General features: G+C 31.9%; 2 protein-coding genes across 3 annotated transcripts; one reads left to right on the top strand and one right to left on the bottom strand.

The window, feature by feature from the left end:
• Nucleotides 1–496: 496 nt before the first annotated feature.
• On the top strand, nucleotides 497–10,882 carry SMC3 (structural maintenance of chromosome 3). Of its 2 annotated transcripts, XM_079086185.1 has the most exons (28): nucleotides 497–825; nucleotides 936–1,025; nucleotides 1,122–1,223; nucleotides 1,307–1,483; nucleotides 1,575–1,705; nucleotides 1,807–1,885; nucleotides 1,974–2,131; nucleotides 2,219–2,294; nucleotides 2,401–2,529; nucleotides 2,610–2,754; nucleotides 2,851–2,981; nucleotides 3,186–3,338; nucleotides 3,428–3,617; nucleotides 3,748–3,881; nucleotides 4,605–4,763; nucleotides 5,214–5,522; nucleotides 6,526–6,702; nucleotides 6,804–6,887; nucleotides 7,642–7,851; nucleotides 7,942–8,031; nucleotides 9,363–9,484; nucleotides 9,581–9,739; nucleotides 9,817–9,924; nucleotides 10,009–10,069; nucleotides 10,154–10,288; nucleotides 10,363–10,450; nucleotides 10,546–10,618; nucleotides 10,706–10,882. In XM_079086185.1, exons 1-28 carry the CDS (start codon nucleotides 664–666, stop codon nucleotides 10,821–10,823), a joined length of 3,750 nt encoding a protein of 1,249 aa, XP_078942311.1. In that variant the 5' UTR covers nucleotides 497–663; the 3' UTR covers nucleotides 10,824–10,882. The 2 variants fall into 2 exon arrangements, with proteins under 2 accessions (XP_078942311.1, XP_078942310.1); XM_079086184.1 differs by having other exon boundaries at nucleotides 9,817–10,069.
• A 1,044-nt stretch (nucleotides 10,883–11,926) lies between these two features.
• Nucleotides 11,927–14,868, bottom strand: LOC145164498 (uncharacterized). The gene is made up of 6 exons (XM_079083210.1): nucleotides 14,421–14,868; nucleotides 14,286–14,308; nucleotides 13,596–13,843; nucleotides 12,397–12,606; nucleotides 12,204–12,286; nucleotides 11,927–12,090 (listed from the first exon to the last, which is right to left on the bottom strand). Exons 1-6 carry the CDS (start codon nucleotides 14,866–14,868, stop codon nucleotides 11,927–11,929), a joined length of 1,176 nt encoding a protein of 391 aa, XP_078939336.1.
• Between the last annotated feature and the right edge of the window lie 7,581 nt (nucleotides 14,869–22,449).

Genomic DNA, 22,449 nt, shown 5'->3' with positions numbered 1-22,449 from the left:
CTCCCATTTTCCAACATTCTTCTATTTTGATATTTTTTCCATCTATTATCAACCCGAACTTTTTAACATTCAAACTTCCGTCACATGTTTTCTAAAAAGTTGCTAAATTCAACATCTTTTCCTTTATTCTTTGTCATTTTCGCCTAACATATTTTTCTGTCCTTTATTTTTTTCCAAAAAGAATGACCCGTGCAACGCACGGATCTTTTCCTAGTTCAATATCAAATTTCATGTCAACAAAGAGCATATCAAATTCCATTTCCTTTGGTTCCAATTTTTCATTATCCAATTCCTTTCAAAAACATTTTGTAAGCCAAACATCTCCGTACTTTATTTAAACCAAAAAGCTAAAAACAATATTAATAAACTAAATCCGAACAATTGTACATAGTTAAAGGACTAAAGTTGTAGTTCTTCCATTCTATTCTACCGTATTGAATTCCCGCTCAAGATTTTGGGAAATTTGAACCCCTCAGTTGCTCTAAATTATATGCGCCCAAATACTTTATCATATTTCGCTTTGCCATTTTGAAATTCCGAACAGATCCACCACACAGAATCATCGGAGAAATCTCTCAGCAGGGAGTGAAAAGGGGCGAGAATCCGCTTGAAGTTGGAAGAAAACCTTGAAATTGTGAAGGGAATTGATTATTTTAGCAAAATATGGGGAAAGTTATGGATAACGACCGTGAGTTCATGTCTACAGATCCCAAGTCAACTCCGGGGAAAAAACCGCCATCAACTCCACGGCTTTTCATCAAAGAGATGGTTATGCAGAATTTCAAATCTTACGCCGGCGCACAACGAGTTGGGCCCTTTCATAAGGTTAGGGTTTTTTTTTTTACTAAACCCCTTTGGTATACTGAAAATTCCCGATCTTCTTTCTAGGGTTTAGTAGTTCATTGGTTTTGACTTCATTTGACATTCCTGAACAGAGCTTTACCGCTGTAGTTGGTCCTAATGGTAGTGGGAAGAGTAACGTGATTGATGCTATGTTGTTCGTATTTGGCAAGCGAGCTAAGCAGGTAACACTTTATTCGATTCTAACCACACTTGTTAATCGGCTTATACCGATATTTTGTTAACCAAAATTAGCGTTTCTTTTCACTAAAATGGTGCAGATGCGTCTTAACAAAGTGTCGGAGCTTATTCACAATTCAACCAACCACCAAAATCTCAACAGTGCACGTGTATCTGTTCACTTTCAAGAAATCATTGATTTGGTATGTATAAAGTTTCTCTTCAAGCTTAATACAGTGTGCTTTGAGCAGATGCTGAATGTATTGTTTACTTTTGTTGATTATAGGAAGATGAAACATATGAAGCTGTTCCAGGAAGTGATTTTGTTATAGCTCGTGAAGCTTTTCGAGATAACTCTTCTAAGTATTATATTAATGGACGTGACAGTAAGTTTACAGAAGTTACCAAGAAACTAAAAGGGAAAGGAGTTGACTTAGACAATAATCGATTTCTGATTCTTCAGGTTTTGGACTTCAAGAAACTAAATTCCGTCTTTTTCATCTGTTTATTACTTTATTATAAGTTTTGAATTACAATTTGCCGTATTTTTTCAGGGTGAGGTTGAACAAATTTCACTTATGAAACCAAAAGCTCAAGGTCCACATGATGAAGGGTTTCTTGAGTACCTAGAAGATATCATTGGGACCAACAAATACTTAGAAAAAATTGAGGAGTCTCATAAACAGTATGTTCTTAACTGTATCTATATGGCATTGATTTTTGATAAATCTTTTTGAATGTTGTCATGTTTCTTGATGCCCTTGTGTTCTTTTTTTTGTCTATTAGGCTTGAAGCTTTGAATGAAAAGAGATCTGGAGTGGTGCAGATGGTTAAGTTAGCTGATAAAGAAAGAGAAAACCTAGAGGTTATAACTTATAACATGTTTGTTAGATTATATACTTAAGCACCAACTTTCATTACTAATAATTAATTAACATGATATATACTTTCAGAGTGTGAAAAATGAAGCAGAAGATTACATGCTTAAGGAGTTATCTTTGTTAAAGTGGCAAGAAAGAGGAGTAAAGTTTGCTTCTGAGGAGAATGCTACAAAAATGGAAGAAATTCAAAAGAACACATCCGAGCTTCAACAAAATATAACATCTGAAAGGTGATTGTTGTTTTAACAATGGTTTTAAACGTCTTTTGATATAATTTATGAAATACATAATGAAAAGATGATTCTTTATTCTCATAGGGAGAAGATTCAGGAAAGCAAAAACTCTTTGAAGGAGCTTGAGACACAGCATAACAAGTTTTTAAAGAGACAAGAGGTTTGCTTGAGTACTTTATTTATCTCCAGAAGCTTCTTTACATATGTATTGCAAGAAAGAACATAAATATATTTTTTACTTTACTTTTCTTTGCATTGCTTTAAAGGAACTTGACAATGAGCTTAAAAGGTGCAAAGATGAATTCAAGGAATTTGAGAGACAAGATGTGAAACATCGAGAAGATTTAAAACATGTGAAAACAAAGATCAAGAAAACAGAAGAAAAAGTTGAAAAGGTAAGATATATGTCATCTGCATATGTGCATTAAATTAATAAAATATAACATAAATACATAATCTCTCTTTTGTTCATTAGGATTCAGCAAAGATTACAGATATCACAAGGCAATCTGAAGAGTCAACTAATCTAATCCCCAAACTAGAGGAAGATATTCCTAAACTGCAAAAGAGTTTGGTGAATGAAGAAAAGATATTGGAGGAAATTATGGAAAGCTCCAAAGGTATATAATATAGATTATACTATTATAGAAACATGGTTTAGTATAAAGTTTTGTTTTGATATGTATTTATTTATTTATTTATTGTTTTTTTAATAGTTGAAACTGAGAAATTCAGAGAAGAAGTTGCAAAGGTTCGTGCTGAACTAAAGCCTTGGGAAAAAGAACTGATTGAGCATCAAGGAAAGCTTGAAGTGGCATCTACAGAAAAGAAACTTTTGTCTGAGAAGGTGAGGGGTATTTTTGGGATTTCAATTCTTTAAATTAGGATATCCGTTATAATGGTTTAATGACATAGTATTACAAGTAACAAATATTACATTTGAATCATTAAAAAGTTTTGAAATCCGAAATAGATTTGAAACATGAAGATTTAATTTATATGTATATGATTAATAATTATTAATATTAATTTCAATTTGTGAATATTTTAGCATGAAGCTGGACGTGTGGCATATTTGGATGCTCAAAAACAATTGGATGATATACAAAAGAAAGTTGAAACAAAGACTTCAAGCATAAAAGATATGCAAACCAAATTAGAAAAAAACAAACTTGATTCATCAAAAGCCCATAAAGTAGAACAAGTAAGTTCATTTCCTTTTCTCTTTTTCATATTTCCAACTCTACCCTTGTTGTGAAATTACTATATAGTTATCATTTTGTGGTATTTCAGGAATGTCTAAAAGAACAAGAAGCTCTAATGACTCTTGAACAAACAGCAAGACAAAAAGTCATGGAGCTAAAATCTGTCATGGAAACTGAAAGAAATCAAGGGTCTGTTTTAAAAGCAATATTGCAAGCAAAATCTTCGAATTCAATCGAGGGTATTTATGGAAGAATGGGTGATTTGGGTGCTATTGATGGTAAGTTTATGTCAAAGTCAAACAACTAGACATGAGTCCATTTAGCTTTTATTTAAAACAAAAGTATCACGATTTTTCACATTGTAAAGGTCTATTATACCCCTGTTTATGACTTGGATTTTGTTTGCAGCAAAGTATGACGTGGCAGTTTCAACAGCATGTGCTGGACTTGATTATATTGTGGTGGAAACAACAGCTGCAGCACAAGCATGTGTGGACATGCTTCGTAAGAACAATCTTGGTGTTGCTACTTTCATGATATTGGTAAAAGATCCTTTTTTTTTTAATTTATTTTTTATTTTAATAAATCCTCATTTTAAAAAACAATGATTTAGGCGATTAGGTGATGATATATTCTTGCCTTAATAACAGGATTTCATTAGCTAGCTGCTAAGATTACACAAATTAGAGAAAAAATAAAGGGACAATAGTATTTTGGGTTAATCTAAAAAAAAAGACTGTATATTTTGTGTTTTTTTCTGGATTAAACCTCAAGTTTATTTTTTTGCCTGAAAAAGACCTTGTATTCTTTCATTCTTTTCCAAAAAAATGTAAAACGTGGCCCTTTTAGTCCTTTTTTTTGGGTTAATCTGTCCCTTTTAATCATTTTTTTCCAAAAAAATGTAAAATGTGAGGTTTTTTTTGAGAAAAACTAAAAAGCTTGAGGGTTTATTTGGAAGCATTTAGAAGGTTGAGGGTTTTTTTGCGGAAAAAAATACAAAGTTGAGGGCTTTTTCAAAAAATATGAAAAAATACAAGGCCTTTTTCAGGCAAAAAATAAATTTGAGGTTTAATCCGGAAAAAAACACAAAATATAAGGTCTTTTTTGAGATTAACCCTAATTTTTTTTTTACCAAAAATGAACCCCAAATTTCTTGATTTTAAATTTTGTATTACCCATTTTGATTGTTTTTATTCGACTTTTTTTAGCATACTTTATTGTTGTTTGTTTATACTTTGTAATATTTAATTTTTATGTTGATGCAGGAAAAACAAGGGAATCATATGTCTAGAATGAAGGAAAAAGTAAGCACCCCTGAGGGCGTTCCACGTCTTTTTGATCTCATCAAAGTGCAAGATGAAAGAATGAAACTTGCTTTTTATGCAGCAATGGGAAACACTGTTGTTGCCAAGGATATTGATCAGGTATTGTATTTATCCCATTAAATTTTCTTCAAAATAAAATAATTTAAAGATCCTTTAAATATTACTCTTGAATTTGATTCTTTAATCCTTCTTTTGGCTGTTTTTTCTTTCCATGATGGAATGGAATGATACATTACAGTTACATATTAATCTTTGGTAACAATAATACTTTATAAAATTTCAAAACTTTTGTTACTTTTTCTCTCTTTATTTTCCAAAATGTTTTTTTTTCAATTATAATTCCATTCCAAAATTTCATGGTATTCAATTTTGTATAATTTTTATACTTTAGCAAACTTTTTAGTATATACATTTCAAATGACATGAAATCCGTTGATCAAACTAGTTTTTGTATAACTAAAGTTCTGTTTCTTTTGTGATTCCATTCCATTCATTTGTAATTTCATTCCATTCCATTCATTTGTGATTCCATTCCAATGTTGTTTTTAGGCAACACGAATTGCATACGGAGGGAATCAAGAATTCCGGCGAGTTGTGACACTGGATGGAGCTCTGTTTGAGAAATCAGGGACAATGAGTGGTGGTGGAAACAAACCACGCGGGGGTAAAATGGGAACTTCCATCAGAGCCACCAGTGTCTCTGGTGAATCCTTTACTGAAGCTGAAAATGAACTCAATCAAATATCAGAAAAATTAAAAAACATAAGACAACAAATTTCTCAAGTTGTCAAAGAATACAAAGATTTGGAAAAACAAGCCACACGTTTAGAAATGGAGTTAGCCAAAAGCCAAAAAGAGGTAAAAAAATCATTATTAAACAATATTCATATATTTTCTTTTTGGATAATCACAAAAAATACCAAAATGGGTGGGTCCCATTAGCAAATTGACCACCTTTTTGATTTTTTTTAAAGAAATGGCCATCAAGTTTGCAACATGTGGATTGTAGTTTTTGGTATTATTATAATTCTCTTTTTTTTATATTTTATGGTCTTTAATTTTTTATAAGTTTGTATTTTTGACAAGTTTTCAAAGTGATTATGTCAAATAATTAACAAGAACCTTATAACATTGGATGATCTCATTAACAAATAGACCACTTTTTTGATTTTTTTAAGAAATGGCCATCAATTTTGCAACATGTGGATTGTAGTTTTATGTATTATTAGAATTCTATTTTAAGATTTCATTGTCTTTAGTTGTATATAGTTTTATATTTTTGATGAATTCTTCAAAGTGATAATGTCAAATATTTAACAAGAACCTTAAAAAATATATATTTTCAGTCAAAGAGCATTTTAAAATGATATTATTATTTTATTGAGGAAAAAAAAATCATATTTCACAATTATTTGCAAAACCTGTTCATACGTTACTAACTGATGATGTCATATCAATTATTTATTTATTTATTTTCCTGCAATCAAAGACACCTTAAAAAGATGTTAATTAAAAGATATATTTTTCAATAAAAAAACACCTTAAAATGATGTTATTTTTTTTATTGAGAAAAAATAATCATATTTCACAGTTATTTGCAAAAATTGTTCATATGTTACTAACTGATCATGTGATTTCACATTTTTTTTAGCAAAATGACATTATTTCGCAAAATACAAACAAGTTTGTTTGTAATACTTAGAAATATGATTTTTTTTTTCCAATTTTTTAAATTTCTTTACACTCTTCTTTTCCAAAATGACATTATTTCACCAAAATGACATTATTTTGTGATAATAATCATGCTATTTTTTGACTTTCTGATTTTATATAATTGTTTATATATTTTAATGAAAAACAGATTGAGAGTTTGAATTCACAACATGAATATCTTGCAAATCAACTTGATTCCCTAAAGAATGCAGCTGAACCAAGTAAGGCTGAAATTGCTAGACTTGAAGAACTCAAGAAAATAATATCAGAAGAAGAAAAAGAGATCAATAGGTTGACTAAAGGGTCAAAACAGTTGAAGGAGAAGGTTGGGATTTTAATATTTTTTTTTCTATTTTATTATATCTCATTCTGTCAAATTATTATATAATATTTGTTTAACTGTATAAAGATTGATTATCTTTTTAGGTGTTGGAGCTTCAAGGCAAAATCGAGAATGCAGGGGGTGAAAAGTTGAAAAATCAGAAAGCAAAGGTTAACAAGATCCAAAATGTAAGTATAGGGTCAAAATGGTAATTTTTTAAATGTCAAAACAAGTTGAGTCTGGTTGACCAGTCAACACTTTTTTTTTCTTCTGTTTGTTTGGATAAAACAAACAGAAAGGGCAAAAATGTCATTATAAAAAGTTTTGGACCAAAATTGCAACAAAATGAAAGTTTTGGACCAGTGGTGCAAGTCTAAAACTTTTAGGACCAAAGTGACAATTTTCAACAAACCATAGGGACCATTTTTGCAATTTTGTCATAATTAAAAGACTCAATTACAACTTTTGTTCTTGTGCTTCTTGAGAAGTTATGGATTTAAACCAAATGTTTTGATATTTTCATGGTTAGTCCCTGTAGTTTAGTTTCATTGCACTTTTGGTCCCTCACTTGGTTGGTGCTAAAAAGAGTTGTTAAGTTAGATTAAATTGACTATTTAGCCCCTGTCTTCATATCCAGAAGTTTGATTTTTTCTATTGTGTAAATTGTAGTTTCATTGCATTTTTGGTCCTTGGTTTCGATCCTTTTGACAAAAAGGGTTTGTTAAGTCCAATTTAAATGACTATTTTGCCCTTCATCCAATTTTTTTGAATAAAACATTTTAGGAGGTTGTAAACAATAGAGTATGTTATGTTATGAGTTTATTATAAACTGTTTGACTTGTTTTTTTTTTTTTTTTGTTCTTGTTAAGTCCAAGTTAAAAGACTATTTTGCCCTTCATCCAATTTTTTTAAAGTACACACTGATGTTCTTGTTTTTGTTAGGACATTGATAAAAACAGCACAGAGATCAATCGACACAAAGTTCAAATAGAAACTGGGAACAAACTTATGAAAAAATTAACAAATGGGATTAAGGAATCAGAGAAAGAGATAGAAAAACTGAATGCACAAAAGGAAAATTTATTGACTTCTTTTAAAGAGATTGAAGAAAAAGCATTCAAGGTTCAAGATGATTATAAGAAGACAGAAGAGGTCAGTTTTTACTTTTTACTTCTGCCGTTTAAAAAACTTTACCATTTGAGTTCATTTTTTTATTAAAATTTTGAGTTTTGTTTTGTGTAGCTTATTGAACAACACAAGGATTCACTTGGAAAAGCAAAATCTGATTATGAAAACCTGAAAAAGACTGTTGATGAGTTGAGGGCATCTGAGGTATTTTAACTATTTACACTCTCTCTCTCTCTCTCTCTCTATATATATATATATATATATATATATATACCCTTTTGGGGAAATAAATAAATACAATGCATTTAAGGCTATTAAAGAGTTGTACTTTTGAAAAATATCTAGATGGATTTTTCAAAGTATAATGTCTTTATTATAATATTTTAAGTACAATGCTATTTATCATTAGGTAGAATTTTCAAAGTGCAATTCCTTAATGAGAAAAAAAACATACAAAATACAATACTGTAGTAAAAAGATCACATAAATACCTTATATTTTGTGTTTTTTTCCGGATTAAACCTCAAATTTTTTTTCCTGAAAAGACCTACTATTTTTTCATTTTTTTCCAAAAAAACCATCAACTTTCTATTTTTCTCCGAAAAAATTCTCAACCTTCTAAATGTTTCTGAATAAACCCTCAACTTTTTTAGTTTTTCTCAAAAAAACCCTCACATTTTACAATTTTTTTTGGGTTTAATCTCAAAAAAGATCTTGAATTGTGTTTTTTCCAGATTAAACCTCAATTCTATTTTTTGCCTGAAAAAGACATTGTATTTTTATTTTTATTTTTTCCGATCTAGCCCTTTTAGTCATTTTTTTTAGAAAAAAATTGTAAAATGTGTGTTTATTCAAGAAAAACTAAAAAAGTTGAGGGTTTATTCGGAAACATTTAGAAGGTTGAGGGTTTTTTCTTTTTTGGAGAAAAATACAAAGTTGAGTTTTTTTTTTGGAAAAATGAAAAAGAGTAAATTACACGAATGGTCCCTATGGTTTGGGGTAATTTGCACGTTTGGTCCCTAACTTATTTTTTTTAACTCAGAAGGTCCCTACTGTTTTTTTTCTTGCACGCTTGGTCCCTGTCTTACCTAAAAAAACTATTTTGCCCTTGATTTTTTAATTTGTTTAAATAAACACACCCCAACCCAAACCCCACCTCACCTTACCTTACCTACCCCACCTTATTTAAATAAATAAAAAATCAATGGCAAAATAGTCTTTTTAGGTAAGACAGGGACCAAGCGCACAACAAAAACAAATTGTAGGGACCTTTCGAGTTAAAAAATAAGTTAGGGACCAAACGTGCAAATTACCCCAAACCATAAGGACCATTTGTGTAAGTTACTCAATGAAAAAAATACTAGGTCTTTTTCAGACAAAAAACAAATTTGAGATTTAATCCGAAAAAACACAAAATATAAGGTCTTTTATGATATTAACCCTAGAAAGAATGGAAGTAGAAAGCTATAAATTATAAATTATAATAAACAAATATATGAAAGATCTTGTATTTATCTCTATGTGACTAAAAACAGGTGGATGCTGATTTTAAATTACAAGACATGAAAAAAATGATAAAAGAATTGGAAATGAAAGAAAAAGGATACAAGAAAAAGCTCGAGGAGTTACACACCTCTCTTTCAAAGCATATAGAACAGTGAGTTTCATATTTACTTCAATATTATAGTATCTTTCAACATCTTATTCCAAAAAACAAAACTTTTAATATTTTTCTTTTTTGTTTTTTAAACAGAATTAAAAAAGATTTAGTCGATCCAGAAAAGCTTCAATCCACACTTGGAGAAAACGAATCATTTGCCAAAGCCTCTGACCTTAAAAAGTCTTTAGAAATGGTGGCATTACTTGAAGCACAAATGAAAGAGATGAACCCTAATCTTGATTCCATTGCTGAGTAAGAAATTCCGTTTTTTTAATTTCATTAATAATTTATTTTTCTTAATCGTTAATTTCAATTTTTTAATTTCACAGATATCGTAATAAAGTATCTGTATACAATGAACGAGTCGAAGAGCTTAATTTAGTAACAAACGAACGCGATGAGACAAAAAAACAATACGATGAATGGCGAAAGAAAAGGTATATAAGTTTTGTAGTGGAATTACTAAAATACCCCTGTGTAACCTTTTTAAGTAATGCCAATTTGCTTTCTGTCTTTTTCAGGTTAGATGAGTTCATGGAAGGGTTCAACACTATTTCACTTAAACTAAAGGAAATGTATCAGGTTTGTAAACATATAATATATAAAAAAAGATACAAATCACAATATTTAATTAAAATAATAAAAATTTTGTAATTTTTTTTGTAGATGATTACTCTTGGAGGTGATGCAGAGCTTGAATTAGTGGATTCTTTAGATCCTTTCTCAGAAGGTGTTGTGTTTAGTGTTAGACCTCCGAAAAAAAGTTGGAAAAATATCGCTAATTTATCAGGGGGAGAAAAGGTAAAATACTATATTATAAAAATTCTTTTTTCATTATTATATTTTGTGACATGTTATAAAAATATTTTTTACAGACTTTGAGTTCACTAGCTCTTGTGTTTGCACTACATCATTACAAGCCAACACCTCTTTATGTTATGGATGAAATCGATGCTGCGTTAGGTATATTTTTCTGTCATTTTTAATTATTTTAATGAATTTATATTTATTTTATTTTATATTACTTATATTTAATTTACTCTAATTTGTGGTGATAGATTTTAAGAATGTTTCAATTGTGGGGCATTACGTTAAGGATCGAACCAAGGATGCACAGTTTGTTATCATCAGGTAATTATGATACTTTTTTTTATTGTTATTTTAATAAATACATGTTCATTTGTATTGATTTGGATTTTTATTTTTATTAATTTGTAGTTTGAGAAATAACATGTTTGAGTTGGCTGATCGACTTGTGGGGATTTACAAAACTGATAATTGCACAAAGAGCATAACGATAAATCCGGGGAGTTTTGTGGTTCATGGAAAGGATTAATTAAACTCTGTTTCACTATTTGCAAACTTATAATAATTTTATGATGTGTTATATATATATATATATATATATATATATATATATATATATATATATATATATATATATATATATATATTGTAAAGACACGTTATAATAGTAGTAGTAGTATATCTTTCTAGGTTTAATTTTGAATATCCATGTGTTATTGTAAAACATATACAATGATGAATGCAATGTGTGCTTGATTGCATTTATTTAGTTTGTCAGGTGAAATATCTATATATTACATGAGTTTATTAAAAAAATAAAAATAATATCAAATTCTAAACATCAAGCAATTATTAAAGTAATATTTTTACATATAAGCAAAGACTTTGTTGATTAAGTATGTAAGTGAACCCAAACTATTAAAAATTAGTAATTATATATTTTAAATAATTGTTAAAAATTACAAATTGTTAAAATACTTCTTTGAATACAACATTAGATGTTTTATTGTTAAGGTAACTTTTATTGTTTAAAATTAATATTTTCAATATATTTTTGCTTTTAATTCTGGACAATACAACTCATAAGTAAACATTGGTTGTCTAAAAAACAAACCAACTTTTGATAGCCAATGTTTTTGACTTTTGTTTATTGTCATCGCAAAACATACAACAAGTGGAAATTGTCTTCTCTGAAAGGTTAAAGGAATCATTTTATCCGAAAGGGTTAGTGGCATTTTTGTAATAAACATACGACTTCATATATTACTTTTAGAAATTATCTCTCCTTCTATAACATGGTTACCCAATGCTATAACGTGTAGCCTTGTTCCATTACACAAACCGTATTTCTGATTAATATTTCTCAATAACATAACTGGAACACTGACTTTTAATACCAATTTATGAATTGGTAAACCTGAAGGTTTAAGTCCATTTAGAATATCAGGCGAATATAAAGATTCGTCAAAGTCATCGTGTACAAAATCCGAATGACAAAGACTATCTGAACTTAAGTATTCTTTTTCATCTCCAGGAAATAATGATAACAAACGATTGTTTATGTCTTGAACTACTTCATATTTCGGTGCAAGGATTGCTCTTTCAAGAAAAAATATCGGATTATTGGCATTTTCAATAATAGAAGGATAGACAAAATGCAATTAATGAACCAATAGGATCCGATGAATCAGTAATGAGAATATCATCTGGTATATCAATAATTGCCTCGCCATTGTTTAAACAACCAACCTTTCCTTCTCCTATATCCAAAAGCCATTTTGCAAATGTGGTTGTTTCTTCAATATTGTTTGAAGACTTAACCTCATGTTTTTTTTTGTTAATCTTAAGACTTTGCAATTTGACCAACTATATGAGGAAGATATTGAATCATTCACGATGTCTTGTCTACTTCTGTTAGGAACATCAGGTAGAATCTGTCTGAAATCACCTCCAAAAACAATTACTTTTACTCCAAATGGCAATTTTGAGTTGCTACGAAAATCACAACTCAATATATCCTTCAAAGATCTATCCAAAGCCTCAAAGGCATGCTTGTGAATCATGGGTGCCTCGTCCCATATAATCAATGATGTTTTTTTAACAGTTCGACAACATCACTTTTGGGCGTTATAGAACAAAACGAATCCTCGGTAAGATTTAAAGGGATTATAAACAGGGAGTGTGCTGTCCTACCTCCTATCAATAATAATGAAGCAATACCACTTGAAGCAACATTTAACACGATTTTACCCTCCGATCTTAAAGCACTAGATACTGTTTTCCAAAGAAACGTTTTCCCGATACCTCCGTAACTGTAAACAAAAAAAACACCTCCTTTCTTTTGCTTAACATTTGTAATAATATCGTCAAAAACACCTCTTTATCAATTGTTAATGAACCAAGTAGCTGATGAAACTCTTTCAATAGAGTCGTCCTGTCAAAATCTAGCTCCTCAGTAATCAATCGATTATCTGAAGAAGATACAAACTCGTGATTAGGGTAAGGCATTCCATCAAAATCTTTGAGGCTTGAATTGTTATGGAGTCAAAATTTTTCAATCTCATAAAATGTCAAGTTCTTAACTTGATCCTCAGAAAGCGATAAACCTGTAGAAATCTGCAAGTTACTTTTTTAGAGATAACTATATAAAATTAAAACGTACTGATAATAATAAGCTTAATAAAATTTTATTAAATATATAAAAAATATAATAATTTTTATTGAATAATTACAATGTATTATGTAAGAATTTTTAAGTAAAATCTTAATTTAAATAATGAAAAATAACATATTACATGGTGACTTTAATCTTAATTGTTGATTGTAGAGAATTTCATCTGATAAGTATTGGCAAGTTTTTTGCCAGACAAAACACGGTCTAGACAAACTATTAGACTTTAGCATAGTTGCAAATAGATAACGCAAATAATATCCAGAACCACATGAATGCCTTGCTTCCTCAATTGCATCAATATATTTCCTATCATCTTCCAAAAGTCCAAGAGCATAACATGCCTCTCTAAAAGTAGCACATACGTATCCATTAACCGTGCTGATGTCTGCAAAACATTTCAGACCTTTGACTTTATTTAAAAGAATTCTAAAAAAATATGCTTCACCGAGATTAGGAGAGACAGTGTGAATTCGACCGATAGAAAATCCTTTTTTTCTTGGCTTACAATGACGATCCTTCAATTTCCAAACAAATTTGGTAGGAAATTCAACATAAGAAGGTTTTCATGCTTCTTTATTATGTTCATTACAATCCATCCAAAATAAGAACATCGAAAAAGAAACTGACTGTTTATTGAGGACATCTTCATTATCATCATCAACACCATATACAACATTTTGCTGTCCGAGAAGATGGAAAAGAAACCTCACAACAGAAGGAGTCCTAAAATGAACGTCAAATCCGAATATACGCCACGAAGCTTCACATGCAGACACATATCTACAATCATAGTAGTTTTTTATTTCATCAAATGCATCATCATTATCATCTGTGTTGTTTCTTTGTACAACCGCAACAATAGCCCTATCAAGACCCTTGTTAATATATTTAAACAAATATTTGATGGAAGCACCTTGATTGCGCCACTCAACATTAATATGAGTCTAGTATCTTTTCAAAAGGAGTTTGTGATATGAAACCACACTTCTATTCTCTAACTTAACACCCGACTTTTTAACAAAATATCCATCATTACATCTCTTATATATAGGATAACCATTTGAATCAACCGAAGTATAATCTGTGAATGTCTTCTAGAAGTTTTTTGAACAGTTGTTATCAATCATGCATGGGCATTTAGGATTATCACTACCACAAGGACCGTGAATCATGAACTCGTTGACAAGTGCATACAATTTTGGATCGTCGTCTTTGTTTGGAATTTCAGCAGAAATAACCCGATCAATATGTTTAACGGTTGGGAGCTTGTAATCAGAGTGCATGAATAGACATATATGGACATGAGGTAGGTTGCACTTTGAAATCCACCGTATAAATAACTGAAAATTTATTTACATAGAGACGTATTATAAGATATTGAAATAAGTAAATAAAAACATATTAACACAATATATAAAAACACTTTAAAAAAGCATTATTAATATAAATTACCTTCTTGGACCAAACCCAACAACGAATTTTTCTTTAAGTCTTTAATCAACGAATCAACCTTCATTTTGAACAACCTAGATAAGATATCATGTTTGTCTTCGGGTTTGAGGTTTGTTTCAACAATAAACCTTTGAATTATGGGCCACTTTGGATTGCATGTTATAGTTATGAAATAATCTCGATATCCAAACCATTTACAAAGTGACATGACATCTAAATAGTTCTGCATCATGTAGCATGCACCGCCAGTAAAAGAAGAAAACAATATCACACGTTGTCCGATATTGGAAATATCAGTATTTCCATTGTTTTTCACGATGTGTAAAGTTTCATAGGATTCGCATCGAAGAACATTTTGTTGGTTGCGTATGTTATATAGTCTCTCACTTTCAATCATCGTATAAGCATCGACCAAAAATTGTTGAATAACAACATTATATTCTACCATTATTTCTCTAACTTCCTCAATGGGTAACCTCCATGTTTCTGCTAATTCATTTAGATCAAAGATGAGTTTGCATTTTTTTTAGGTGGAGATGCTGAAGGATCACCAACAACAGTAGAAGAGCTTCCAGCTTCAGCGTCATAAGCTCCCCCTGAGAAGGAAGCCTTCCTCTTTCGAGGATTGAGCTGATTATTGTCAGAGTCAATGTCACTATCAGTTCCTTGAGGAACCTCTTGATAAATCTCCCCCTCAAAGCAAGAACCAGGATAGACAATGTTTAAGGTAACATCAGGAACAACAACTTGTTGCATGAAACCAAGATCAAGAACCCTTTATAGTCATCAGTCTCTGATTGGTCAGCAGTGTCTTGAATGGGTTAATCAGTTGTAGCATAAACGTCTGGAATATTAGCAACTGCAATTTGCTTTTGAGGATCAACTTCAGCTTCAACCCCTCCAGTCATCTCAGGTTGAGATGGAGTTTGTATAATCATCACATGCATTTTCATTGGCTGAGGATCCCCTTGATTATTCTCCCCCTTTTTGGCAGCATCAGATTGGGGAGGAGAGTTATGAGGTGGTGGAGGAGTTTTAGGAGGATGATTAGATGGTGGAGGAGGTGGTGGAAGAAGATTTGTTGATGGAGGTGGAGGTGGAGGAGGGTTATTTCCTAGAGAATTTGGTAGAGTGTCATCAACAACCATATCATCATCGTCATCCAAGACCATAAGTGTGACAACCCGAAATTTCTATCTTGTAAAGCCATTCAATTCAATCAAAAGTCAGACTTGTTTCTGCTATCTTTTAGCATTGTTAAGGGTTTGTTTGAGTGTTCTAAGCCTAGTACATTCAAGGATTGTGTGTTAGGATGTGTTAACTAAAGTTCATCGTGTTGCATTCGAGCCGGAAACTCCATCACAAGGAGTTTACGGCCGCAAACTAGAGTTTACGGCCGTAAACTCTTGGCAGCCGTGAACCCTTTCCTATATCATATACTTCCTTTATTATTTCTTCACTTCTCACATCTTCAAGTCAAGAACACTCATTTCTCTATGAAGTATCATCAAGTGAAAGCTCTCATTTCACTCCCAAAACGTAAGCATCTCATCCTTTACGTGTTCATGCTTAACAACCCCTTTGTTCTAGCCTTGATTCATCACCTTTCATCACCATCTTCAAGATCTTCAATATCTTGAAGGGTTTACGGCCGTAAACCCTTCATAGGATCTTGACATGGCCGTGAACCATCCTTCCTTTGGCCGTAAACCCTTCTTAAGATCATAGTTTGGCCGTAAACCCTCCCATGGCCGTGAACTCCTAGATCTTGGCCGTGAACACACCCTTGTGTGGCTGTAAACTCCTTTTATACAATCATATGTGATTGTAATACTTCATTTCAAGTGTTTCCTAGTCCCTAAGGTTGTTTCCCTAGCATATTAGTTGTTATAGACACTAATTATATACATATATGTATCAATATATGTCGATTAGGACTCGTTTGTATCTCGGGACTTCACTCGTGGAACTTCTCATCCTTACACAAATCTTCATATTGAATCACCCACATAAGGTGAGTTCATACCCCTATAATCTATCTTTTAAATGTTTTTAAATGCTTTTAGGGGTGGGGGGAATACAAGTTGAACACAATAAATATTGTGTAAATATTTACCTGTGATATCCATCACATTAAAAGATTTCTTATGCTTTTGTAAGTAATCAAAACAATTCAAAAACTCTTTTAAAGTTATTAGTTTATTGTTTATAAAACTCCGTTTTAAGGTACATGCTTAACTCAGTAGATAATTGAGTCTTTTCTTCTAGTCAGTAATAGTTCAAACAAGCATACTAATAAACTATAATAGGTATAGTTTAGGGGTCAGTTCATATTATAACTAGAACAAGAAGGAACATACTATAACAAGAACAGAAAGGAACATACTGATTCTAGAACAGAAGAACAAATCATGATTCACGAACTTATACTTTACACTCCCAGTAACCTAGGAAGGGAACATATCGTTAACTCATTGTTCTAAACAAAAGATGATAATAAACATGGTATAAGGATTTATATATATATATATATATATATATATATATATATATATATATATATATATATATATGGTGCATCTACAAAGTGCCAGGATTTATATATATGGGGTACATCTACAAAGTACCGGAGTTATATATGGGGTACATCTACAAAGTACCGAATTTTATTTAAAAAGGGTACATCTACAAAGTACCGGACCATAATAAATAAAACATGTTAATATATACAAAACTCACAACAGTATCGACTAAGGCGTTAAGGGTGCAGGATTTCATTACTTCTAGTAGTCGTCCTAACAATAGAACAACGCCACATAACTTACTCGTAACATGAACATTCAATTAGAAGGGGGCCTATAATGCTAACTTTATGATTCCTCGGTAGATACATCAGGGATATATATTAATCGGATCCGACAGGCAGTAGGAGGTGTGCTTTCCGCTTCATTTCCTGTTTCTTGTTTGGTTGTGGGCTTAGAGCAGATTCACACAATCTACTATCTATTCGATCTTAGCTATATATATATATATATATATATATATATATATATATATATATATATATATATATATATATATATTCTGTGTACACCAAGTAATCATAGGGAGTAACAGGTATGGGTCAGGTCAAAGCATACAAATTCAGTAAACCGTTTTCTAGTACAAAACATACTTTTTAAATAGAACGTTAAGTTGGCTAAACTAGAAACTTATCTATAAAAGGTTTAAATCATTTTATTAAATCAGGATAACTTAAAGGACCTTTAGTGGTTAATTCTATAATACCTTAGTTTATACATCATGGGTATTTATAATTAATATCCGATAGGCAGTTGGATGTGTGCTTTCCGCCTTACTTCCTGTTCCTTGTTTGGTTGTAGGCTTAGGGCAGATTCACACAATTAACTATCCGTTCGATATTACATTATATATAGCTAGTATAAACTAAGTGATTATAGAAGGAACTATTGTGGTTACCATTTTTACTAAAGGAAATATATGATTTTCTTAAAGAATGTTTTCATCAAATATAAAGGAACTATTACAGTTAACTCCGTAAGTACCAAATGAATACGCCAGGGTTGTATACAATAAAGATCTAACAAACAATGAGATGTGTGCTTTCCGCCTCATTTCCTGTTCCTTGTTTGGTTGTGGGCTTAGGGCAGATTCACACAATCGATTGTCTGTTTGATCTGGATTGTTTATAACTTGTATCCATTTAGTACTCATAGAAGGAATTGTAGAGTCATTTTTACTTATCTTTCATTACATCAGAAGATATAGGATTTTCTGGAGGAACATGCAAACTTTTCTAAAAGAACTTACAACTTACTTTACATCACTAAAATACTTATGAACTCACCAGCTTAAATGCTGATCTACTCTTTCAAAATAACTTGTATTCTCACGAAACTAGTAGACAGGTACACGCTCTGGGATTCAGAAGATGGAGCATATAGCTTCATGTCTTGTTTTGTTATTTACTTTTGGAGTAAATCTTTTGTGAATCAAATACATGTAAACAGTTTAATATTAATACAATGGTTGTTTGTTACTTTGATTACTATGATGCATGTGTTGTGATACTAAACATGACGTCCTCCGCCCCCGAACGTTTCCGCCGTTCCGGTTTGGGGGTGTGACAATAAGTCTCTTCATTGTAGCCACATCCCTTTTAACTTTAGTCAACCTTTCATATATTGACTAAGTTAACTGCATAATTAAGAAAGGTTGAGAAATCACAACAGTTTCAAATTTAAAGTTGGATTCTCCCTGTTTATCTTGATGAAAAACAGTAGTCATGATAGGAACACTCTCAGCTTGAGGAAGAGGTGGAGATGTTGGCTTTGGAGAATTAACATCTTGAATCATTGGCTCAGTAGTATCCACACTAGGAGGGGTTAACCTACGTTGTACATCATCATCATCAGAGGAAGAAGATGAAGAGTTAATTGAAAAATGAATGTGCTTGTTCATCCTTGGAGGAGAGTTCATTTTCTGAGTGAAGTCTTCTCCCATGTTAGCTGCTGATTCTTCTTCATCTTTATTAGTGTCTTGTTCCTTATCAACCCCTTCTTTATTACTATCTTCTGGATCATCATCATTCTCATCATCATTATCTTCTTCATCACCAACATCATCATTATCATCATCATTATCTTTTTCATTACCAACATCATCATTATCATCACCCTCTTCAGAGTTTGAGGATTAAACCACACATGGTTTTTTCAATCCACTTTTGCATACTTGCAGTAATAGGCAAGTCACCCTGAGATGGAGAAACATTAATGATTTTTGAGGAGAGGGCATGAATCGTAATGTTAATCCCATGACTTTTAACATAGCCTTCTTTTCGAGACAAAATCAGACCAAGCCATCGAGGATAAGGAACATTCAATGTATTCTTGTTCCCAGTAATGCAGTCAACCATTTGATCAAGAAAAAGTTGAGGAAAGTATTGTTTCTTTTTTGTAAACAATAAAATATAAAATCCTTTGCTCAAAGAGATTCAGTTGATATAAACTACCAGTCTTGTGACTAAGACATTTTCCAATCACACCTGTTAAGTACTTCCACCCTACATTAAAACACTAACGAAGAGTGTTCTTGTATGGATCACGAGTGAGGTCTGGAAGATTGAAATTATACCCTAATTTTTCACGAACAAATTTGAAACTTTATTTAGAGGGAGTTTCAGAGTAACTTTCGAATCGATGAAGACAAAGAGCAGTTCGAAAGGATCCCACATCAATGGTAACCCTATATTGACCATCTCTAATGGTTCCAATGATGGTTCGAGGAATAGTATCAACAGAGCATGTATAGTAAAAATCACATACTTGTTTAGGGTAGAAAGGGTTCAGGAAATCGCAGAATGCATATCGAAGAGGATCGCTATTGACATAGTCGACAAAATCTATGATTCCTGAGTTTGCTAATTGCTTTGGATTTCATCCGAGAAGTCCACATTTGTTGATTGAATGATGATGGTAGAGTTAGGAGCATGAGGACCTTTGATCATGTTAGCGCTGGGAGCAAACTCGTACAAGGGCTTTGACATGGTGAAAGCTTTGAGGAAGATGAAGATTTGGAGTATTTTTAAGAAGGAGAGCTTAATTACTTGAATTGCTGGTAAAAGTGATCTAGGATGAAGAATTACCAATTTATACCCACAAAATTTCTTCCTTTTTACATAATCATGAATGAAGATATATTCGCCGTAAAAATCTCGTATCCCAAGATAATGGTGGATCTTTCAGTCGTCATCCAAAAAGTTACCGTTAAAACAGGTGAAATGTCATCAGCGGTAATGAACATCAGCATAAGCGATCATCGAGTGCTTTGAAATGTTGTGTTTGTGATGTCTCCTGATAGTGTGGGTTTAAACTATCATTCATCAACATAATATTGCGAGATCTCATCAGCGTGTGGTTTCATACGCTAAATCATAAATCTCTTTTATTAGAAGAAAAATGGCAAGAGAGGATAGATGCGTGTAATATATCACGAACAATGATATACCCATCAGAACAGATTTATCAAGCTCTCATCAACGTATGATACATTATGCTGAATGATAAAACTTTAAAGAAGAATATAACGACAAGAATGGATTGGTACGTATGATAGCTTGCAGTACATAGACTAACGATCGACATAGAGTTTCAAACTTTTATCAGTGTGTGGTTTTACACAGTGAATCATCAAGTTTTATTAAGAAGATAAAGGAGAGAATGGATTGTTTCAGTCACGCTGAGGTGAAATCAGCGTGAATCACTAACAATTTAACTCATCAATAAGAAGTGGTTTAAGCTTCCGTATAATAGAGTAAGTTGCAATCTAGAATCAAAGATTCACCGTTAATTCACAATGGTACCATGTCATACCTCAAACTAGGAGGTCAGGGACATGAAAAACCCTTTATCATTTAAGGACCAGACAAGTATCTCTTACGCTGATGACTATGGGTAAGCCGTTGGATTTTGCTCAATGTTTCAATAGAACATAAGACTTGATTCATACAACAAGCATGCTTCCAGGGTCAGGTAAATATGATTAATTAAAAAATAAGCACCTCAACCTTTCTATCAATAATTTTTTATTTGGACCAGGCAATCTCACTTAGAGAGTTTATACAATGCTAGACAATCAATGTGAGAGGGCGACTCAATGTTCTCAGCAGATGGTCTCGCTGCTGAGAAACTTAGAGAGATTTTGTCACATACAGAAACATGCTTCTAGGGACGATGATGTGTCAAAAGTTGCATACTAGGCTTAAAGTTGCCACCGTCAGATTCCCTTTCATTAAAAAATGGTACAAAATAAACAATATAAGAATAAAAACAAAAGAATTAGTCAAACAAGAAAATAGTTTAACAGGGAAATCTGTGTAGCTTTTTCAGAAAGACGATAAAGACTCGTTCTATCAAATCTTTGTAATTAAATGGTCATTAATGCACTTCCATTTTCCGAGATATCTACCACTTGAAATTGTAGCTATAAAAGAGAACTAACACGATCAAACATATCACACAAAACAACACAAATCATTGTAAACAAGGAGAGAGAATGACTTTAATCGTTGAGATTCTGCAAATTGATTCCAAGCTTCATGTTCACCAAGAACAAAAGAAGAACATGAACCAGTCTTTGTAACCAACAAGTTAGATGGATCCAATCTTTGTAACCTTCGATTTATGAGAGTCACCAAGATAAAACTCGAAGGTTCCATACATCGAGATCCTTGAGGGAAGAAAAGTTGGGATCACTATCTTGTTGAAGATGCATTTGGATCTTTGAGGTGATGGAGTTGTAATGACAGCGTCTCTGGAAGTTAGGTGTGCCAGATTACCTAACTTCATCTCATCCCATTGAAACATAAATAGGTTATTCAAGATAGAAGAGATATGTGCCTAAAAGAACACCTGGTGGCACAATTATCCCCCATCTGACCTCATCAACATAAAGCAACATGTCAATCAACGTGTGCATCAGTATCAGTGAGAGGGCAGTTGTTGCTGAAGAAAAGATGCAGAGTCAACGTCAACTAGCTCTTACAATGGAGGGTGATTCATTTAAGAAGTGACATGCTGATCTTAATCAATTAAGATCAATGTTGAGAGGAAAACGGAAGTTCCTAACACATACAGAGGAAAGAGAAGAACGAATAGTGGCCGTGTTAGTAGCAAAATGTGTATGTACAATGTATACTCCTTTGGTAAACTATAGAAGAAATTTTTAATGCAAACAAACCAAAAATAAATTAAAAGTGTAGCAACTTATGTTCAAAAATTTAAGAGTAGCAAAGAAATAAAAAATAAATTATTAATGTCTAAACAAATAAATCAAACAATATAAATATCGTTCTCCTTGAGAGCAGATAGCACAATTTTGTTTTCAGAATCAAACACTTTTCCCTCATGGCGGTTGAAGAAAACTTTATAACCAACATCACAAAGTTGACTGATGGAGATGAAGTTGCCTTTCAGACCTTCTACATAAACCACGTCCTCCAACTTAA

This window comes from Lactuca virosa, chromosome 3 (assembly GCF_052849685.1).
Source record: "Lactuca virosa cultivar CGN04683 chromosome 3, Lactuca_virosa_CGN04683_v6, whole genome shotgun sequence".
NCBI lineage: Eukaryota > Viridiplantae > Streptophyta > Magnoliopsida > Asterales > Asteraceae > Lactuca > Lactuca virosa.
This window is presented reverse-complemented; position numbering and strand designations above follow the sequence as displayed.